Raw genomic sequence first — 15,875 nt, 5'->3', positions numbered from 1 at the left:
TTAACCAACTGAGCAACCCAGGCAACCCAGTAAAATTCTAAGAAAAATAAGGAGTAAGATAGTTCGGATTTCCTATTACTCACTACAAGCTATACCTAACTTTTATTACATTATTAAAATCTATCATTGCAAATTTTTGGAGAAGCGGAAAAAGCTACAGTGATTTAGTATGTGTGAAAAAAAATTACAGGAAGTAAATCCTTTAAAATTTAGTTGTGAGAACTACTGACAAGCGTTTTTGAACTGTGCTGTTTTTACAAAACATTGTTGTCCATCTACACAGCAGCACTAGAGAGACCAGTGAGAGCAATGCTGTAACTTGAAGCAATTAGGATGTGTTTGGTTGCAAATAACAGAAAACTCAAAAATCTTAAATTGCTTTAATAAGGACATTTATTATCTCCCCTCAGAAGCAGCCTAGAAGGTAGTTTAGTTCAGAAGCTTACAAGCTCACCAACTGCCTAAGTTCTATCTTTCTTCTTTACCACTCTCAATAGAAAGTTTTTGTCCTCAGATTTGTCCCCTACTAGCTATTGTTCCAGATACAACAGGAAGACACAAGACCAGGAGAAGCAGAACTGTTTCCTCTCATGTGTATCTTTCTACCAGTAGGAAAATCTTTTCCAGAAGTTTCCATATCCCAAACAGGCTTTCCCTCCAGTCTCATTAGCCACAACTCTAGGATACAGTTGCTATTCACACACTGACAAGAATGTAATTACTACCATTAGAAACATTATTCACCACCTGTGCTGAAGATTTCCTACTCTGAAGCACAGGAAGACAGACTGAATCAAGGTTCTGTCAGGAAGAAAAAAATGGGGTAGGGGGTGGGGGGGGGTGAGATTAAAAGACTGAAATAAACATTCTCAGATTAAAAAGAGAAATGGAAAATTTTTGGTTGTAATCACAGGTTTAAAAACAAATCAAAACAAATCAGTAAATAACAAATCAATGAGACTGATAATGTTTGATTTTGCACCATGTAGTCTGTGCTTCATACTGCCAGAACAGTTCATACCACTCATTTTCACAATTATGTCACCTATTATTCTCTGAATATTTCCTATTTTCTTAACTGCACTGTAAACTTCTTCAGGATTAGAAAACTAATTTTTTATGAACTTTTCAGAGCTACCAATAAAAGAAATAGCAAACAGGGGCACCTGGGTGGCTCAGTTGGTTGAGCGTCTGACTTTGGCTCACGTCATGATCTCACATTTCGTGGGTTCGAGCCCCACATCAGGCTCTGTGCTGACCGCTTGCTCAGGGCCTGGAGCCTGCTTCATATTCTGTGTCTCCTTCTCTATCTGCCCCTCCCCTGCTCACGCTTTGTCTCACTCTGTTTCTCAAAAATAAAAAAATGTAAAAAAATTAAAAAAAAAAAGAAATAGCAAACACCAACACTTATGAAAACCTAACATATATTTATTTCTTGAAATTAATAATTTTTCCTCCTCATTAAACCTGGAAGATTGAACACAAGCATGTATCTCTGCTCTTTTCTAAAACGCAACTAAAATGACAATAAAGGACTTTAAAAGGTATACATTCATAAGAATAATGAGAATATAACAGAAGATATCAGTGGACATGAAATTTTAACCAAATTTGAGAAAATCGAAAGATTACAGACATGTTGCAGACTCAGAAGACCCGAGAAAGCCGAAACATGAGGCTGCAGAAGGGGTGAATGGTGTGGGAGAGGCAGTGAGTGACAAGCCAACGGGCACATCACTACTACCGAAAGGCTCGGTAACCAGACGTACCAGCTACCGGGCAGCCAGGAGGATGTATACGGTAGGGCAGAAGGATTGGTTCAAAGCTTAGGGAAGGAACAGGCAGTCTATCTACCACATGCCCTCTCCGCAGGCCCAAGTGACTACACTGCCCTGGTCACCACAGAAGACAACATTCCACAAGAGTGTCTGGTAGTTCCCCATGAAAACTGATCTTTCACTCGCTCCCCCTCCAAGTTACAAGACCTTTCCTACTCCCTGCTACACTCACAAATACCTTCTGATTAGCACTCTTAAATATCAACAGCTGGCCAAGGAAAGCAAAGTCCATAATATTGCAGGCTGACACAGAAAAGAAAGGGAGAGAGTGAGTGAGTTGTGGAGGAGATAAGAATTAAGTTTAAAAAGAAGAACAAAGAAACTCAGGAAAAACAGACAGAGGCAGATAAAACTTAAATAATAATACTACCCCATGGATGATACTGCATCCATGAAACAAGAACAGGAGGATTCTCTTTAAAAGAAAAAAAGAGAGAACTGACAGAAAAAAGAACACAATTAGCAACAATACGATTCTCTTTATTTCATCTTAGCTGGAACGTAATAGCTGATGTGATAGCTGAAGCTGGAGCTGCCATTTTACATGCAAGATAGAAACCAGCTGAGGATCCGAGAGCAAGATAAGAAGAGCCAGAGTCTTTAATGACCGCTGAGCTGCCACTGCAGCCCTGGAGCGCTCCCTAACTGTGAGAGGTTCAAAATAAAAGCAAAAACGAAAAACGCCTATCTGATATGATACGCTACTTGGGGCTTTTCTGCCACTTGTGCTTTAACCATATACTAACACAGTACGTGCTATGCAGTAAGTTTCCTCCCAACCCTGCAACCTGAAACAAAGAAAATTATGTTCCAAGCATATAATCATGTTGTTTCTATCCGCTGTGCTTAGGTCTATCTTACGTTAGCCAAGAAAGCTGGATGCTAACACTTTGATTTCAGCATCACAATCTAATCACATCTACCACGTGCAATACAGTGTAGTGCTGAAGGACCCGTGGCAGAGCGTCACAGGTGCCCACGGCACACTGCACCCATTGTGTTCGGGTGTTGCAGCGTCACTCCACTAAGGCTGACCTTCAATTTCCCTTCAGTGTGACTTTCTTCTTTTAAATTCATACTGGATGACGGATGGCTAACATAATAAATATGTGATCTGTCTACACCGTTCCCCCAGGAAGAATATGCCTTTTTCAAAATAAGGCACTGTCACACACCTGGAGCCCAAACCTAGCTCTTAACTCTTTTGTCCATGGTGAACATTGCAGCTTTTAAATGTTTTTACGTTACAATAAACTATTAAAGATGCTATTCAATCATACACACACACACACAGGTCACTTTCATGCAAAACTAGAAATCCTAGAGACAGTATTATGATCAAGAATACAGAATAAAACACAGATCAGTAGGAGTTTGCTTAGCTGCAGATATCCCCTACACTGTGAATTATAATTATTCCAACATTGTCTAAAACTTTCACGTTAAGTAAAGATTTCACAAAATGCTAAAGTAAAAATGTTATGGTAGACAAAGAGGAATATACCTCTGGAATAATTTTCTTAGCAAGTCTGGCACAACTAATCAAACCGATAATAAATCCTTCCTATCCCTACCTCCCTTGTTCCCAGGGTTCTGGCTTTTCCATTGATGACTGACTGGGTGGTACATGTGGCTAGGACCTGAGGGAATGATGGCAGGCACTTTCATACAGAATAAGTATAAGAAAAGGGAAATGAAAGACACGCCGAACCTCAAAGGTAACATAAGACAACAGTCCACCTATTTCTGCCTTTCAGAATCAACTTATCTGCTAAATTCTTGTCGTCTTTGTAACTGAGCACTTTGATATGAGCTCAGGACTTTAAAACACACCTTATCAACCTCCCACCCAGGTATGATCAATCAAAAGTAAACAACCCTACGTCTATATTAATATAGTGCTAAAAGAATGAGCTCTCCTCAGGGCGCCTGGGTGGCTCAGTCGGTTAAGTGTCGGACTCTCGGTTTCTGCTCAGGTCATGACCTCACAGTTTCGTGGGTTCAAGCCCTGAATCAGGCTCTGTGCTGGCAGTGAGGAGCCTACTTGAGATTCTCTCTCTCTCTCTGTCTCTGCCCCTCCCTTGCTCATGCTGTCTCTCTCTCTCAAAATAAATATATAAACTTAAAAAAAAATTAAAAAGAAAAAAACAATGAGCCCTCCTCATTAATGAAAGCATGGAACCCTATAATTTGTTTTTGCTCATAACAAGAATAACCAGTTTACCAGAAAACTCCTCCACCCTAAAAAGTCACAGTACTTACTGTTTACAGATAAAGAAATTAAAAGATGACAAAATACTAATCTTGAATTCTAGATAGCTTCATATTTGCATTGAAATTTCCATCTTAATATTCTTGGCACTTACTGTCTATACTTTTTAAAAAGATTTAAATACTAGGAAGACAGATGGTATCTATTGGGGAAAAAAACTGACACTCTTCTTAGTTGTATAATGTGCTCAGGTGAGGGTGATAAATATTGTTTACACTGAAAGGCTTAATGACCGCTTCCACACCACCCCCCACCACAAAAAATTAACAGAAAGTGACACAGCTTAAAATGCGTAGTGGGGGAGGGGCACCTGGGTGGCTCAGTCAGTTGAGCTACGGACTTCGGCTCAGGTCATCATTTCACAGTTGGTGAGTTGAAACCCCACACGGGGCTCTGTGCTGTCAGTGCAGGGCTCACTTCAGATCCTCTGTCCCCTTCTCTCTCTGCTCCTCCCCTGCTCTCTGTCTCTCAAAAAAAAAAAAAAAAAAAACGTTCAAAAAAATAAATAAATAAGGGCACCTGGGTGGCTCAGTTGGTTAAGCATCCAACTTTGGCTCAGGTCATGATCTTGCGGTTCGTGGATTCCCGACTCATATCCGGCTATGTGCTGCCAGCTCAGAGCCTGGAGCCTGCTTTGGATTCTGTGTCTCCCTCTCTCTCTGCCCCTCCCCCACTCGTGCTCTGTCTGTCTCTCTCTCTCTCTCAAAAATAAACATTAGAAAACAAATTAAAAAGATAAGTTAAAAAATAAAAATTAAAAATAAAAAAATTTACACTGGGAGAGATCATTTTTAAGGAGCAAATCCCACTGACCTGTCCTATAGCAAATGAAACCACATAAACTGCCAAATCAATGCTCAGTACTCAGTAAACCTGATGCTCCCATGAATGCCACAACTATTCCACCAGACACTGACCTGTCCAGGTTCTATGCAACCTTCACCACAGTCCCTGAGACTAGTGCTTCCCTCTACCTATTTCCTAAACTGATCTCTAGGTGCTATTTCTTAATTTGGGGCTTTCCTCAATGGGAAGAAGTCAATTTGGGAAATTCCCTCATATCACACAATGATTTACCTCTTTATGTTACATGCACCTAAAGAGGATAGGAGTTACTGATAGACCCCAAAGTTCAAAAAACTTGCCATGAGGCGAATGAAATTAAGGCAGGCCCCTTAGCCAAAGTTCACTGCCTTTACATTATGGTACACTGTCAAACACTTTGTTGTATGTTAATTATCAACTACTTAATATGTCAGCATGTACAACTTAAAAGGCATAGTTTCTATTCTAATATTCCTCCCTAAAAAATGAAGAATATGAGAGGTATATTTGTAAAACAAAACCCAGATAAAAAAATGAATATTGCTAAATCAATAGGAGATGGATATTTTAGCAAAGCCTCTTATCTAATATTCTAAATTTAGCTGAAATGCACAAGTATAAATCAGAATATGTAACTGTTTCTTGTGGCAGAAAATGAAAAAACTCACCTTTTCAATATTTATCTGGTGTTTTCTTAGCCTCTCCAGGTCTGTTGGGATTACTATCTTAATGAATTTCTGGATAGCTGGTTCAAGACGGCGTAATTTCACTTTTTCTTCATCTTCAGACATTCTAGAAAAATGTTATGTCACTTCTACTTGCAGCAACTGTCTTCCCCACTCACATGGAAAAACCTAAAAGGGAAATATTTAAGAATGTTTTTAATCAGTTTCTATTATTTTCAAAAGCCAACAACGAGGTAATTTTATGATTTATTCTAAATATATATTCAACTTAGTTCTGAACTTGAATGACTTGTTTTTTCTTGAAGAAATCTTTTATTTTAGGGGCACCTGGGTAGCTCAGTTGGTTCAGCGACCAACTCTTGATTTCAATTCAAGTCATAATGTCACAGTTCATGAGATCAAGCCCTGCATTGGGCTGTGTGCTGACAGCATAGAGCCTGCTTGGGATTCTTGCTCTGCGTCTCTCTCTGCCCCTCCCCTGCTCATGCTCTCTTTCTCTCTCTTCAAAATAAGTAAACTTAAAAAAATTTTTATTTTGAAACTCTTTTCTCTCCACAAAAGTAATGTATATTCACTTTAAGAGAATATGAAAAAGAAAAAAGAAAATACAAAAAAGAGAATAAAGTAAAATCAATCAGGGGCGCCTGGGTGGCTCAGTTAAGCATCCGACTTTAGCTCAGGTCATGATCTTGCAGTTCATGGGTTCAAGCCCATGTCGGGCTCTGTGCTGACAACTCAGAGCCTGGAGCCTGCCTCAGATTCTGTGTCTCCCTCTCTCTGCCCTTCCCCTGCTCATGCTCTGTCTCTCAAAAATACATAAAGATTTTTTAAAAATTTTAAATAAAATAAAATCAATCATCTCCTCACCCATAGTTAACTAAGCTTTCCATTTTCTTTCTCCCGTTCTTACCATTTTTTTATTTTTTAATGTTTTTATTTATTTTTGAGACAGAGAGACAGAGCATGAGCAGGGGAGGGGCAGAGAGAGAGGGAGACACAGAATCTGAAGCAGGCTCCAGGCTCCGAGCTATCAGCACAGAGCCCAATGTGGGGCTCAAACTCACGGAGTGTGAGATCGTGACCTGAGCCGAGGTCGGACGCTGAACCGACTGAGCCACCCAGGTGCCCCTCTTTCCATTTTGATGTCTGGTTTTTTCCATATAAGAATGTATATGCTTAAATACCTTTTTTTAAAAAAAAGCTATGAATTTACTGCCAAGTTTTCATTTCCCAGTATATCTTGCACAAGACTAACCTTTTTAAAAAAAAGATGTCAAATGGAAAAATTAGAAAAAAATTCATAACATTTCTGCTTGTATCAAACTTCATTTCTTTTGTTTAAAAAAATGTTTGTTTATTTACTTATTCTAAGAGAGAGAGTGGGGCCAAAATCAAGAGTCATGACCTAGGCCAAAATCAAGAGTCAGCCTTAACCAACTGAGCCACCCAGGGGCCCCCAAACTCCATTTCTAACCTCATCATAATGTAACTATGTAATTACATACTTTAAATATAACATCATATGCAATTCTTTTTCATTGAAGTCCTTTAAACTGCCTCTTCCCTTTCTTACAATGTAGACAATGATGAGCATTGCCTACAACCAATACAAATAACCAGTAACAGAGCTGGAATAAGAAAGAATTCCTGAGAGTACTATCAAATGTTCTTTCTAATTCACCAGTAGTCTTCTACCAGTGTTGCAGAATGTCAAAGGGTATACTTTTGGCCCCAGGATAGGTGAGGGCAGAGGCTGGCAAGTGAGCAGGCTCCAGGATCCCATGCCTGCTTCAACTGGAGAAAATTTACTTATATATATTTCATAAATTTGAGCTTATTAGATTTTACATCAGTAAAGGACTCCACAGCTTAACTAAACTTGAGAACCACTGTTGTGCAACCTTGCTTTCATGCCATCTCATTAGCCCACAACCTCTCCTATATTTAAAAAAATTTTAAGCTATGTTAATCCCAATGGGTTAAGGTGTCTTAAACCAGGGTCCATTATGGACAGAGGTTCCCAAATATACTTTATGGAGTCCCTGAATCTTTATGAATAATTATTAATGTATTTTTTAGTTATTTCAGAGGACAGAGTCCATTGTTTTATGATATTAAAAAAAGAGATCACTCCAGAAGCATTAAGAACTATAAATAATGTTGTTTCTCTCCTTTCCTTCATAGTTGAAAATCCTGAAGTGTTGGTTATATAGACTATCTCATCGACTTAGTAACTTGGTTTTTATGTCTAAGCTTGAAAGCAAAAAAAGGAAAATCTCCACACATCAAAAATAAAGAGAGTTCAACAGCTACAGTAGTTAAGTGGGAATTGGAGATATACGGATAAGTTCATTGCCAAAAGAGTCCACAGAGCCAACAGGAAAATTCATAGCTACGGGACTAGACATAATAATCTAAAAAGGAAATTAAAGGGCATCTGGGTGGCTCAGTCAGTTAAGTAGCCCACTCCTGATTTCAGCTGAGGTCATGATCTCACAGTTCAAGAGTTTGAACCCCTCATCGGGCTCTGCATTCACTGCACAAAGCCTGCTTTGGATACTCTGTCTCCCTCTTTCTGTCCCGCCCCCGCTCTCTTGCTCTCTTTCTCAAAATAAACATTAAAAATTTTTTTAAAGAAAATTAAAATAGGTACAGTTAAAAATATTCAAAGATACAAAGGAAGGAATAAAATATTTTTACAAGTTAGGTAATACTATGAGATCATATCAGGCTAACCTGAAAAACCAAGTACAAATTTGAAAAATAAAAACCTAAAATTAGGTTAAATAGTAAACTATGTAGCTGAAGAGAGAATTATTGATTGGAAGATATCAGTCAGAGGAATAAAAAGATGGAAAACATAAAAGATAAAATGAGAAGCTCAGTAACAAATAGGAGTCCCATAAAGGAAAAATAAAGTGGTGAAAATATTATTCAAAGCGAATATGCTGAAAGAAAACAAAAAGAGAGAATATGTTGAGAATTAAGATGCAAGACCTCAAACTGAAAATGTACATAAGCCCCAAGAAGCATAAATTAAAAAAAAAAAAAATTTTTGCCCCTTCCTCGCTCTCTCACTCTCTCAAAATAAAAAAATATTTTGGGGCGCCTGGGTGGCGCAGTCGGTTAAGCGTCCGACTTCAGCCAGGTCGCGATCTCACGGTCCGTGAGTTCGAGCCCCGCGTCAGGCTCTGGGCTGATGGCTCAGAGGCTGGAGCCTGTTTCCGATTCTGTGTCTCCCTCTCTCTCTGCCCCTCCCCCGTTCATGCTCTGTCTCTCTCTGTCCCAAAAATAAATAAACGTTGAAAAAAAAATTTTTTTTTTTAAAAATAAAAAAATTTTTTTTTAAAAAGAACTACTAAAAGGCACACTTTAATAATAAACCCACAGGAGATGAATGGTAAGGAGCTATGATTATAATAAACTATACTGTTACTGGGTGGATAAATGAATGAATGAAAGAAAAAAGGATTTATTTTGAATAATAAAAATCTTTGCATGTAAATTATTATTTTTCTATAATGCATCTTTTATAGAAGCATAGTGTTACATTACATAGATGCTCCATAATTTAATCATCTGTTGCTGGCTATTTAGGTTGTTCCAATTTTCCACTATTGTAAACTACACTACAGCATAAGTACCCTTCTTACACATAAATCCATACTACCATCTGTGATGGTTCTTCAAAATAACTAGAAATAGAATATGTGCACAAATTTTTTTTAAGTTTTGATACCACATGTCCCAAAGGTTGTGCCTATTTACATTCCCATTAGCAACATATCAAAATGCCCATTTATCCATATTCCCACCAATACATGGTATGGTTCTCCTTAGACATTCAAAAATGGTAGGATTCATTTATTAGCCATTTGCACTCTTATGAATTGCCTACTAGTGCTATGTATCTATTTTACTACAGGGATGTCTTTTTCTTATTATATTTAACATATAATAGACTCATAAATTATCAATTATTTGTCTCACAATGTTCCCAGTTTATCACATTGCTTGTGTTTTTTTCTACCATGCAGATTATATACAATAGGAAGAAATCTTTACATCTACCACCATTCCTATTTTCTTACCATACCTGATACTCAATATATGCTGATGGAATATTTTTTCACATGTCTCTTCTTCACCATTTCTAGTTCCATCACTCCAACAATGCAATATGCATAGCACCTTACAAGTGTCTTAATTGGCCTGCCTTTAGACTCTTTCCCCTCTTCCAGGTTTTTCCTCAGACTACCACCAATTAATAGAACTCAAACACCAACTGCAACATGCTACTCCTCTGAACAAAAACTTCCAAGAGTTCCCTATTATTTGAACAAAAAAATACAATGTTCATAAGTAGATAAACCCAATCTAAGTATTATCACCCAACCTCTACTTTTGGCATTGCAGTGATGCTCCCTCTGTCTAGATGTTCTTTTATATTCCACCTGCCTCTAAAATTTATGTATCATTTGATACACAACTCTAATGTTTCTGCTTTCCTTTCCACTAACCAGCTTATGGTGTACATAACAACCCTAATTATTAAATATTTGACTTGTTGGCACTGTTCCCCGATGCTATGATGATTTTTTTTTTCAGTTCCAAAAGTGATATTTCCAGGTTAGAGTTGTGCATGATTCTACCCTCAGCTTTCTGTGTCCAAGGAAAATCTGGTGCCTCATTAAAGCCATCTATCAGGGAAGACATTCTGCCCCAAGAACCTCCCGAGAGACTTTTCTAACTCTTGGTCTCCCTCTGGCCAGTCTTTTTTCCTTCTCGCCACCATTTCCATTTTTATAAAATTATAATAAAATGCTTATATAACACTAAAATGAGAATACAGTATAAACTTGGTTTGCAAGCATAATGCATTCCAGAAACATGCTTGGAGTCCAAAGCACTCCTATCAAAGCAAATTTCAAGAAACATTGGCTCAGTTGTGATCATGTGACATTCGGCACCATGTAGAAGTACTACTCCTATGGCAAAACACCAATCATTTATCAAGTCAACATTTGTTAGAAATGTTTGCTCATCTTGCAGAACACTCGTAGACCAAGTTACTTTCAATCCAAGGTTTTACTGTATAACATTCAAATAATTGCATAAATCATGATGTTATTAAAACAGAAAGTTGTCCAGCAGTGGCTCCAATCATAAAATAGCTCAAATAATCTTTGTAAGCTGTTAAAGGAAGGTCTTCATCCAATATACAAAATGTGGGTTTATTTATTTTTTATTTTTATTTTATCTCTACGCTCAACGTGGGGCTCAAACTCACAACCCCGAGATCAAGAGTCACAGGCTCTACCAACTAAGCCAGCCAGGTACCCCCAAAATGTGGTTTTAAAATATAATTGAATAATAGGTAAAAGTGTATTTCAACATTTCTTGATGATCTCACAGTTCATGAGTTCAAGTCCCACATCTGGCTCTCTGCTGTCAGCACAGAGCCCACTTGGCACCCTCGGTACCTCCCTCCTCCCTGCCCCTCCCCGGCTTGCTCTCTCTCTCTCTCTCTCAAAAGTAAACACGCAGGATATTTGGGTGGCTCAGTTAGTTGGGTGTCTGACTTTGGCTCAGGTCATGATCTTGCGATTCTGTGGGTTCAGCCCCACATCAGGCTCTCTCCTGTCAACATGGAGCCCACTTCAGATCCTCTGTCTCCCTCTCTGCCCTTCCCTTGATCATACATGGCTCTCTCTCTCTCTCAAAAATAAACAAACAATAAAATAAACACTAAAAATACATTTAAAAAATTGGAACGTATTTCCAATATAATTAAGCCACAAAAATAAAAAATACATTTACATTAACATCACAACTGTGTAAAACATGCCTATAAAAGAGACAAAACACACAAAAATGCCTAACCTCCTAAACTTCTGTACAGTTGATTTCCTTGTAACATTTTTTTAAAAATGTAATGAAATATTTGGGGTGATAGAATTGTTCTGTATCATGAAGGTGGTGGTAGATATATAATTACATGCATTTGTCAAAGTTCACAGAACTATACACTACAAAGAATGAAACTCTGAAAATTAAAAAAAGAACACAAAATGTGGAGGAACACAAAATGGAACACATGCTATAAAAAAACAAAACTATTACCAACGAATAGCATAACCACAATGAAAGAAGTGGGGGAAGAAAATAATCTAGGTAACTGGACAACAATTTTTTTAAAGTATTTATTTGTTTATTTATTTATTTATTTATTTAAGACAGACAGAGAGAGAGAGAGAGAGAGAGAGAGAGAGAGAATCCCAAGTAGGCTCTGTGCTGCCAGTGCAGAGCCTTACGCAGTGCTCCATCCCACAAACCATGAGATCATGACCTGAGCAGAAATCAAGAGTCGGATGCTTAACCAACTGAGCTACCCAGCTGCCCATGGAAAAATATATTTTAAGAGGATACTAAAAGGCTGAAGACAAAAAGAACTACACACAACTATACTGTATGCTAATCAGTAAATTTGTTTTTTTATAGGAGTATGAGTAAGAAATCCTGAAAATCCTTGATGTGTATACTAGGACTGAACAAAGAAGAGAATATTTTGTAGAAGATGAAAGACACATGTCTGTCAAAGAAAGAATAGGGGCACCTGGGCAGCTCAGTTGGTTGAGCATCCGACTTCAGCTCAGGTCATGATCTCCCAGTTTGTGAGTTTGAGCCCCACGTCGGGCTCTGTGCTGACAGCTCAGAGCCTGGATCCTGCTTCCGATTCTGTGTCTCCCTCTCTCTCTGCCCCTCCCCTGCTCATACTCTGTCTCTCTCAAAAATAAGTAAATATTTTTAAAAACGCTTTAAAATAATCACAGTAATAATCAATGAAGGCAACTTCCATCAATGGATGGTAAAGTCAGCAAGTGAAAAGTCTGAGGAGAAACAAGATACCTGCATAGTTTAGAAACTCTCCCATTACAAGGGAAAAGTAGTGAATTTACGTTAGAGAATCATAGCAGTCACCATCTTAACCAAGTGATCAATAATATCAAAAGCAGTGTCTCATAACATGAACCTCTCATATGAGGAACTGAGAAGGTACATCCACTTCCGCGGCATCAACAAAAAATGCACAGCTGTAATCTAATCATAAGAATATATCAGACAAAATCCAATTGAGGGACACTCTACAAAATAACTGACCAGCATTTTTCAAAAGTATCAAGATGTGGAAAAACAAGAAAAGACTAATGAGCCACTCCGATTAAAAGCAATGTGGGATCTTATACTGGATCCCAGAACAGAAACAAAGTCCATTAGTATAAAAAAATTATGAAATCTGAAAAAAAAAAAAAGTGGTAGTTTGGTTAATAGAATTGTACTAATGATAACTTTTAAAATTTTGATTACGGTACTATAATTATATAAGGTGTTAACATTTTTTTTAAAAAGCTGTAAATAACTTTTTTTTTTTATTAAAAAAAAATTTTTTTTTGAGACAGCACAAGCGGGGTAGGTGCAGAGAGGTGGGGTGGGGGTAGAGGGACAAAGGATCCTAAGCTGGCTCTGTGCTAACAGCAGAGAGCCCCATGCGAGGGCTCGAACTCGCTAACCCTGAGACCACGACCTGAGGCTCAACTGACTGAGCCACCCAGGCGCCCTGAAAACTCTATTCTTTTGAAACTTCTCTGTAATTGTAAAATTATTTCAAAATAAATAGACTTCTTAAAAAATGTATTAACTGATGTTTCACATGGGCCAACTGACATTTATAAGTCAAGAGCTGCCCTAATACTGGTGGAGGCGGGGGTGCCAGGTGCTCTGCAACCGATCCTTGGGTGCTTACAACTATTATTACCTGCGTACCCTTAACACTCAGGTTTCCCGTGAGGAAAGAGTACTGGGAGGTTCACTAAATTACTTAAGAGGTTATTTAAAAGTGAAACAGCCCCAATTATCAAAAAAAACTCCAAAACTGCCGGCAACCTTCCGCCCCCCAAAAGCGATGAACACCGTCCTAGAGATCCCACAGGTCTTCCCACTGGTGGCCCCGAATGTTCTCAGGCACGTCCCCCCGAGACGGGGCACTGACTTGGGAAAGAAAAGTCATGGCCCCAAGTCCTCCCATATGGTCTCTTCTCTAAGCCCTCTGATTCTGAATTTATAAAGGAGGGAGTGAGATGCGGGACCTTCCAGAACCACCTTCCGATGTGGCTGACAGGAGGCTCCGATTTCTGGCTCCCCAGTCCTCTCCTCATTGCCCCCGAGCCTGGAGTCGCCTCTCGCTCGCTGTGTCGCCCCCGGCACCCCTGGGCCACAAACACCAGACGCCGCCACCTGGGAACGGATGCACGAGCGGTCTCGGGACCAAGGCGCCGGCGACCCTGAGACCCGGACGACCTAGGGCCCACACTGCGTCACGGGCAGATCAGGCGCAGGAAACTTTCCCACCCCGCGACCCCGGGAGGCCGCCAAGCTCGCCCTGTCGGCCGCCTCCCAACACCCGCTTCGAAGAGAGCTTCCAAAAACGAAACCGCCACTTCGTGGAGCCAGGAGGACCCCCAAAGCGCTCGCACTCCGGACCTGATGCCGGGCTTCCCACCCGGCGCCTCTCGCGCGCGCGCGGGTTCAGCGCCCAGCCGGTCAGGGCCTGACGCCCCCGAAGCAGCCTCCCGCAAACCCCTTACCTCCCGCCGGGGCGCTCGAGGCCGGTTGGTGTGCACGGCGCAGGCGCGGGCGCGACGGGGCGGGGCGTCGTGATGGGCTGGCTGGGCTGGGCCACGCCCCCTCCCGGCCCTTTTGGGCCCAGTGGGGCGTGGCAAGGTCTCTGTAGCTGCTCCCAGCCGCAGGAATGATTTAAAAGAGTGGTCTTGGTTTACGCTGGGGGTTGTAACATTGGAGCCGGAACGAAAGAGACCCACAGTCGTTTTTTTAGGTCTCTTTGTTGTGTTATCAGTACGAGATAATTCACACTGCATAGCCTTCTACATTTTGCAAAGTTTTTCCGTCCATTTTCCTGTTTTAACACGGATTTTGGTGGGCTAGCCGTGTGTTCTAAGCTTTTTACACATGTAGAAACTGAAGCTCCTCCGAAAGGTTGTGCCTTCTCCCACTCATCCCCAAAACCCCTGTGAGGTGGACAGGACACGGTCTTAAAAAAACTGTAACAGGCACAGAAATTGAAGCTCAGACAAGTTGTGATTCCCTTCCCCCCCCCCCCCCAAAGCTGGTGGCGATCCTTACCCCAATTTCACAGATATGACGCTGAGGTTAAAGAGTTTTGAGTGACTCAATTCCAGTTCAGCCAGTTAGTGGCAGAGCTGGGACGCCCAACTTCGTTTCCCAATTACCCTCTCAAGCTCTTCCAGTTACCAGCTGCTACCAATGACCACGCAGATGGCAGGCTTTGAAGCCTGTCCGGGTCACATGCTCTGACTTCCAGACCCCGCCTCTTTTATGTGTTTGTGAATGTTCAGATGACTTGTTTAGAATGTATCCGCTGATAATTTCCTTAGAAGACATAAGGATGTTCAAGCCACAGCTCAGGAAACTCAGGTCTTACCGTCTTCCAGAGGAGTGGGAGTAGAGGTAGAATTTGTAGACAAAGGAAGATTAGGGGCCAGTGAGAAAGCCTTGAATTAAACTAGAACAAAAAAAAAACTAAGCAATTTAGAGATTCTTTGTGGGTATAATGAATTCTGATGTTTGTTTGCTTTACTCTAGGAATGAAAGGCTTATAAAATTTTAATTCTAAGGAGAAATATTAAAGTATTAAGCAATGCCATGGGAAAATGTTTTTCCAGCAAGGGTCAATTAAACAAGATCTTTTGAAGTAAACGTTCAAAACAAAATAAGTCCTGAAAACCAACCTCAACCAGGGTAGGGAGATGTGGCATTCAAGGATTCTGTATTTGAAACTTATGGGTTATTTTATGTATGTTTGCTAGAACATAGGTGTGTCAAGGTAGCAGGATAAAGCTTTTTAATCTAACAGCTTGTTAGTTTGATTTATAATCTCTAAAAATTTAAACATACAGTGTGTGGAATTCTTTGTGTTCGTTTAAAAGACTAAGAAAGTAATATATATTCACGATATGAACTAAGAAATCATTTTTTTTAGTATCATAGAGCAAGTATATGGAGAACCTGAGAATCAGATTTGGGGCAACAATATAGACTTCTGAGGTTATCTTCCCAGCCCAGTCCTTTTCTGGGAACTGCCTCTCCACCCCACCCCCACAGATCTACAAGCTGTCACTTATGAGCCTCTGGTAGCCATTTTGTACAAGCCTGAAC

At 39.9% G+C, this 15,875-nt stretch overlaps 1 protein-coding gene across 1 annotated transcript in view; it reads right to left on the bottom strand.

Annotated features, from left to right (window-relative positions):
- STX17 (syntaxin 17) overlaps positions 1-14,327 on the bottom strand; it is a 68,423-nt gene extending 54,096 nt beyond the window's left edge. The window contains exons 1-2 of the mRNA XM_043567061.1: positions 14,267-14,327; positions 5,604-5,789 (exon numbers count right to left, since the gene is read on the bottom strand). Of these exons, the coding sequence (XP_043422996.1) occupies positions 5,604-5,726 (123 nt within the window). The 5' untranslated portion in view covers positions 5,727-5,789; positions 14,267-14,327. The remainder of the gene's footprint in view (positions 1-5,603; positions 5,790-14,266) is intronic.
- Between the last annotated feature and the right edge of the window lie 1,548 nt (positions 14,328-15,875).

Source organism: Prionailurus bengalensis, chromosome D4, assembly GCF_016509475.1.
Source record: "Prionailurus bengalensis isolate Pbe53 chromosome D4, Fcat_Pben_1.1_paternal_pri, whole genome shotgun sequence".
Classification (NCBI taxonomy): domain Eukaryota; kingdom Metazoa; phylum Chordata; class Mammalia; order Carnivora; family Felidae; genus Prionailurus; species Prionailurus bengalensis.
The sequence above is the reverse complement of the archived record's forward strand: the minus strand, read 5'-3'. Positions and strand labels throughout refer to the sequence as shown.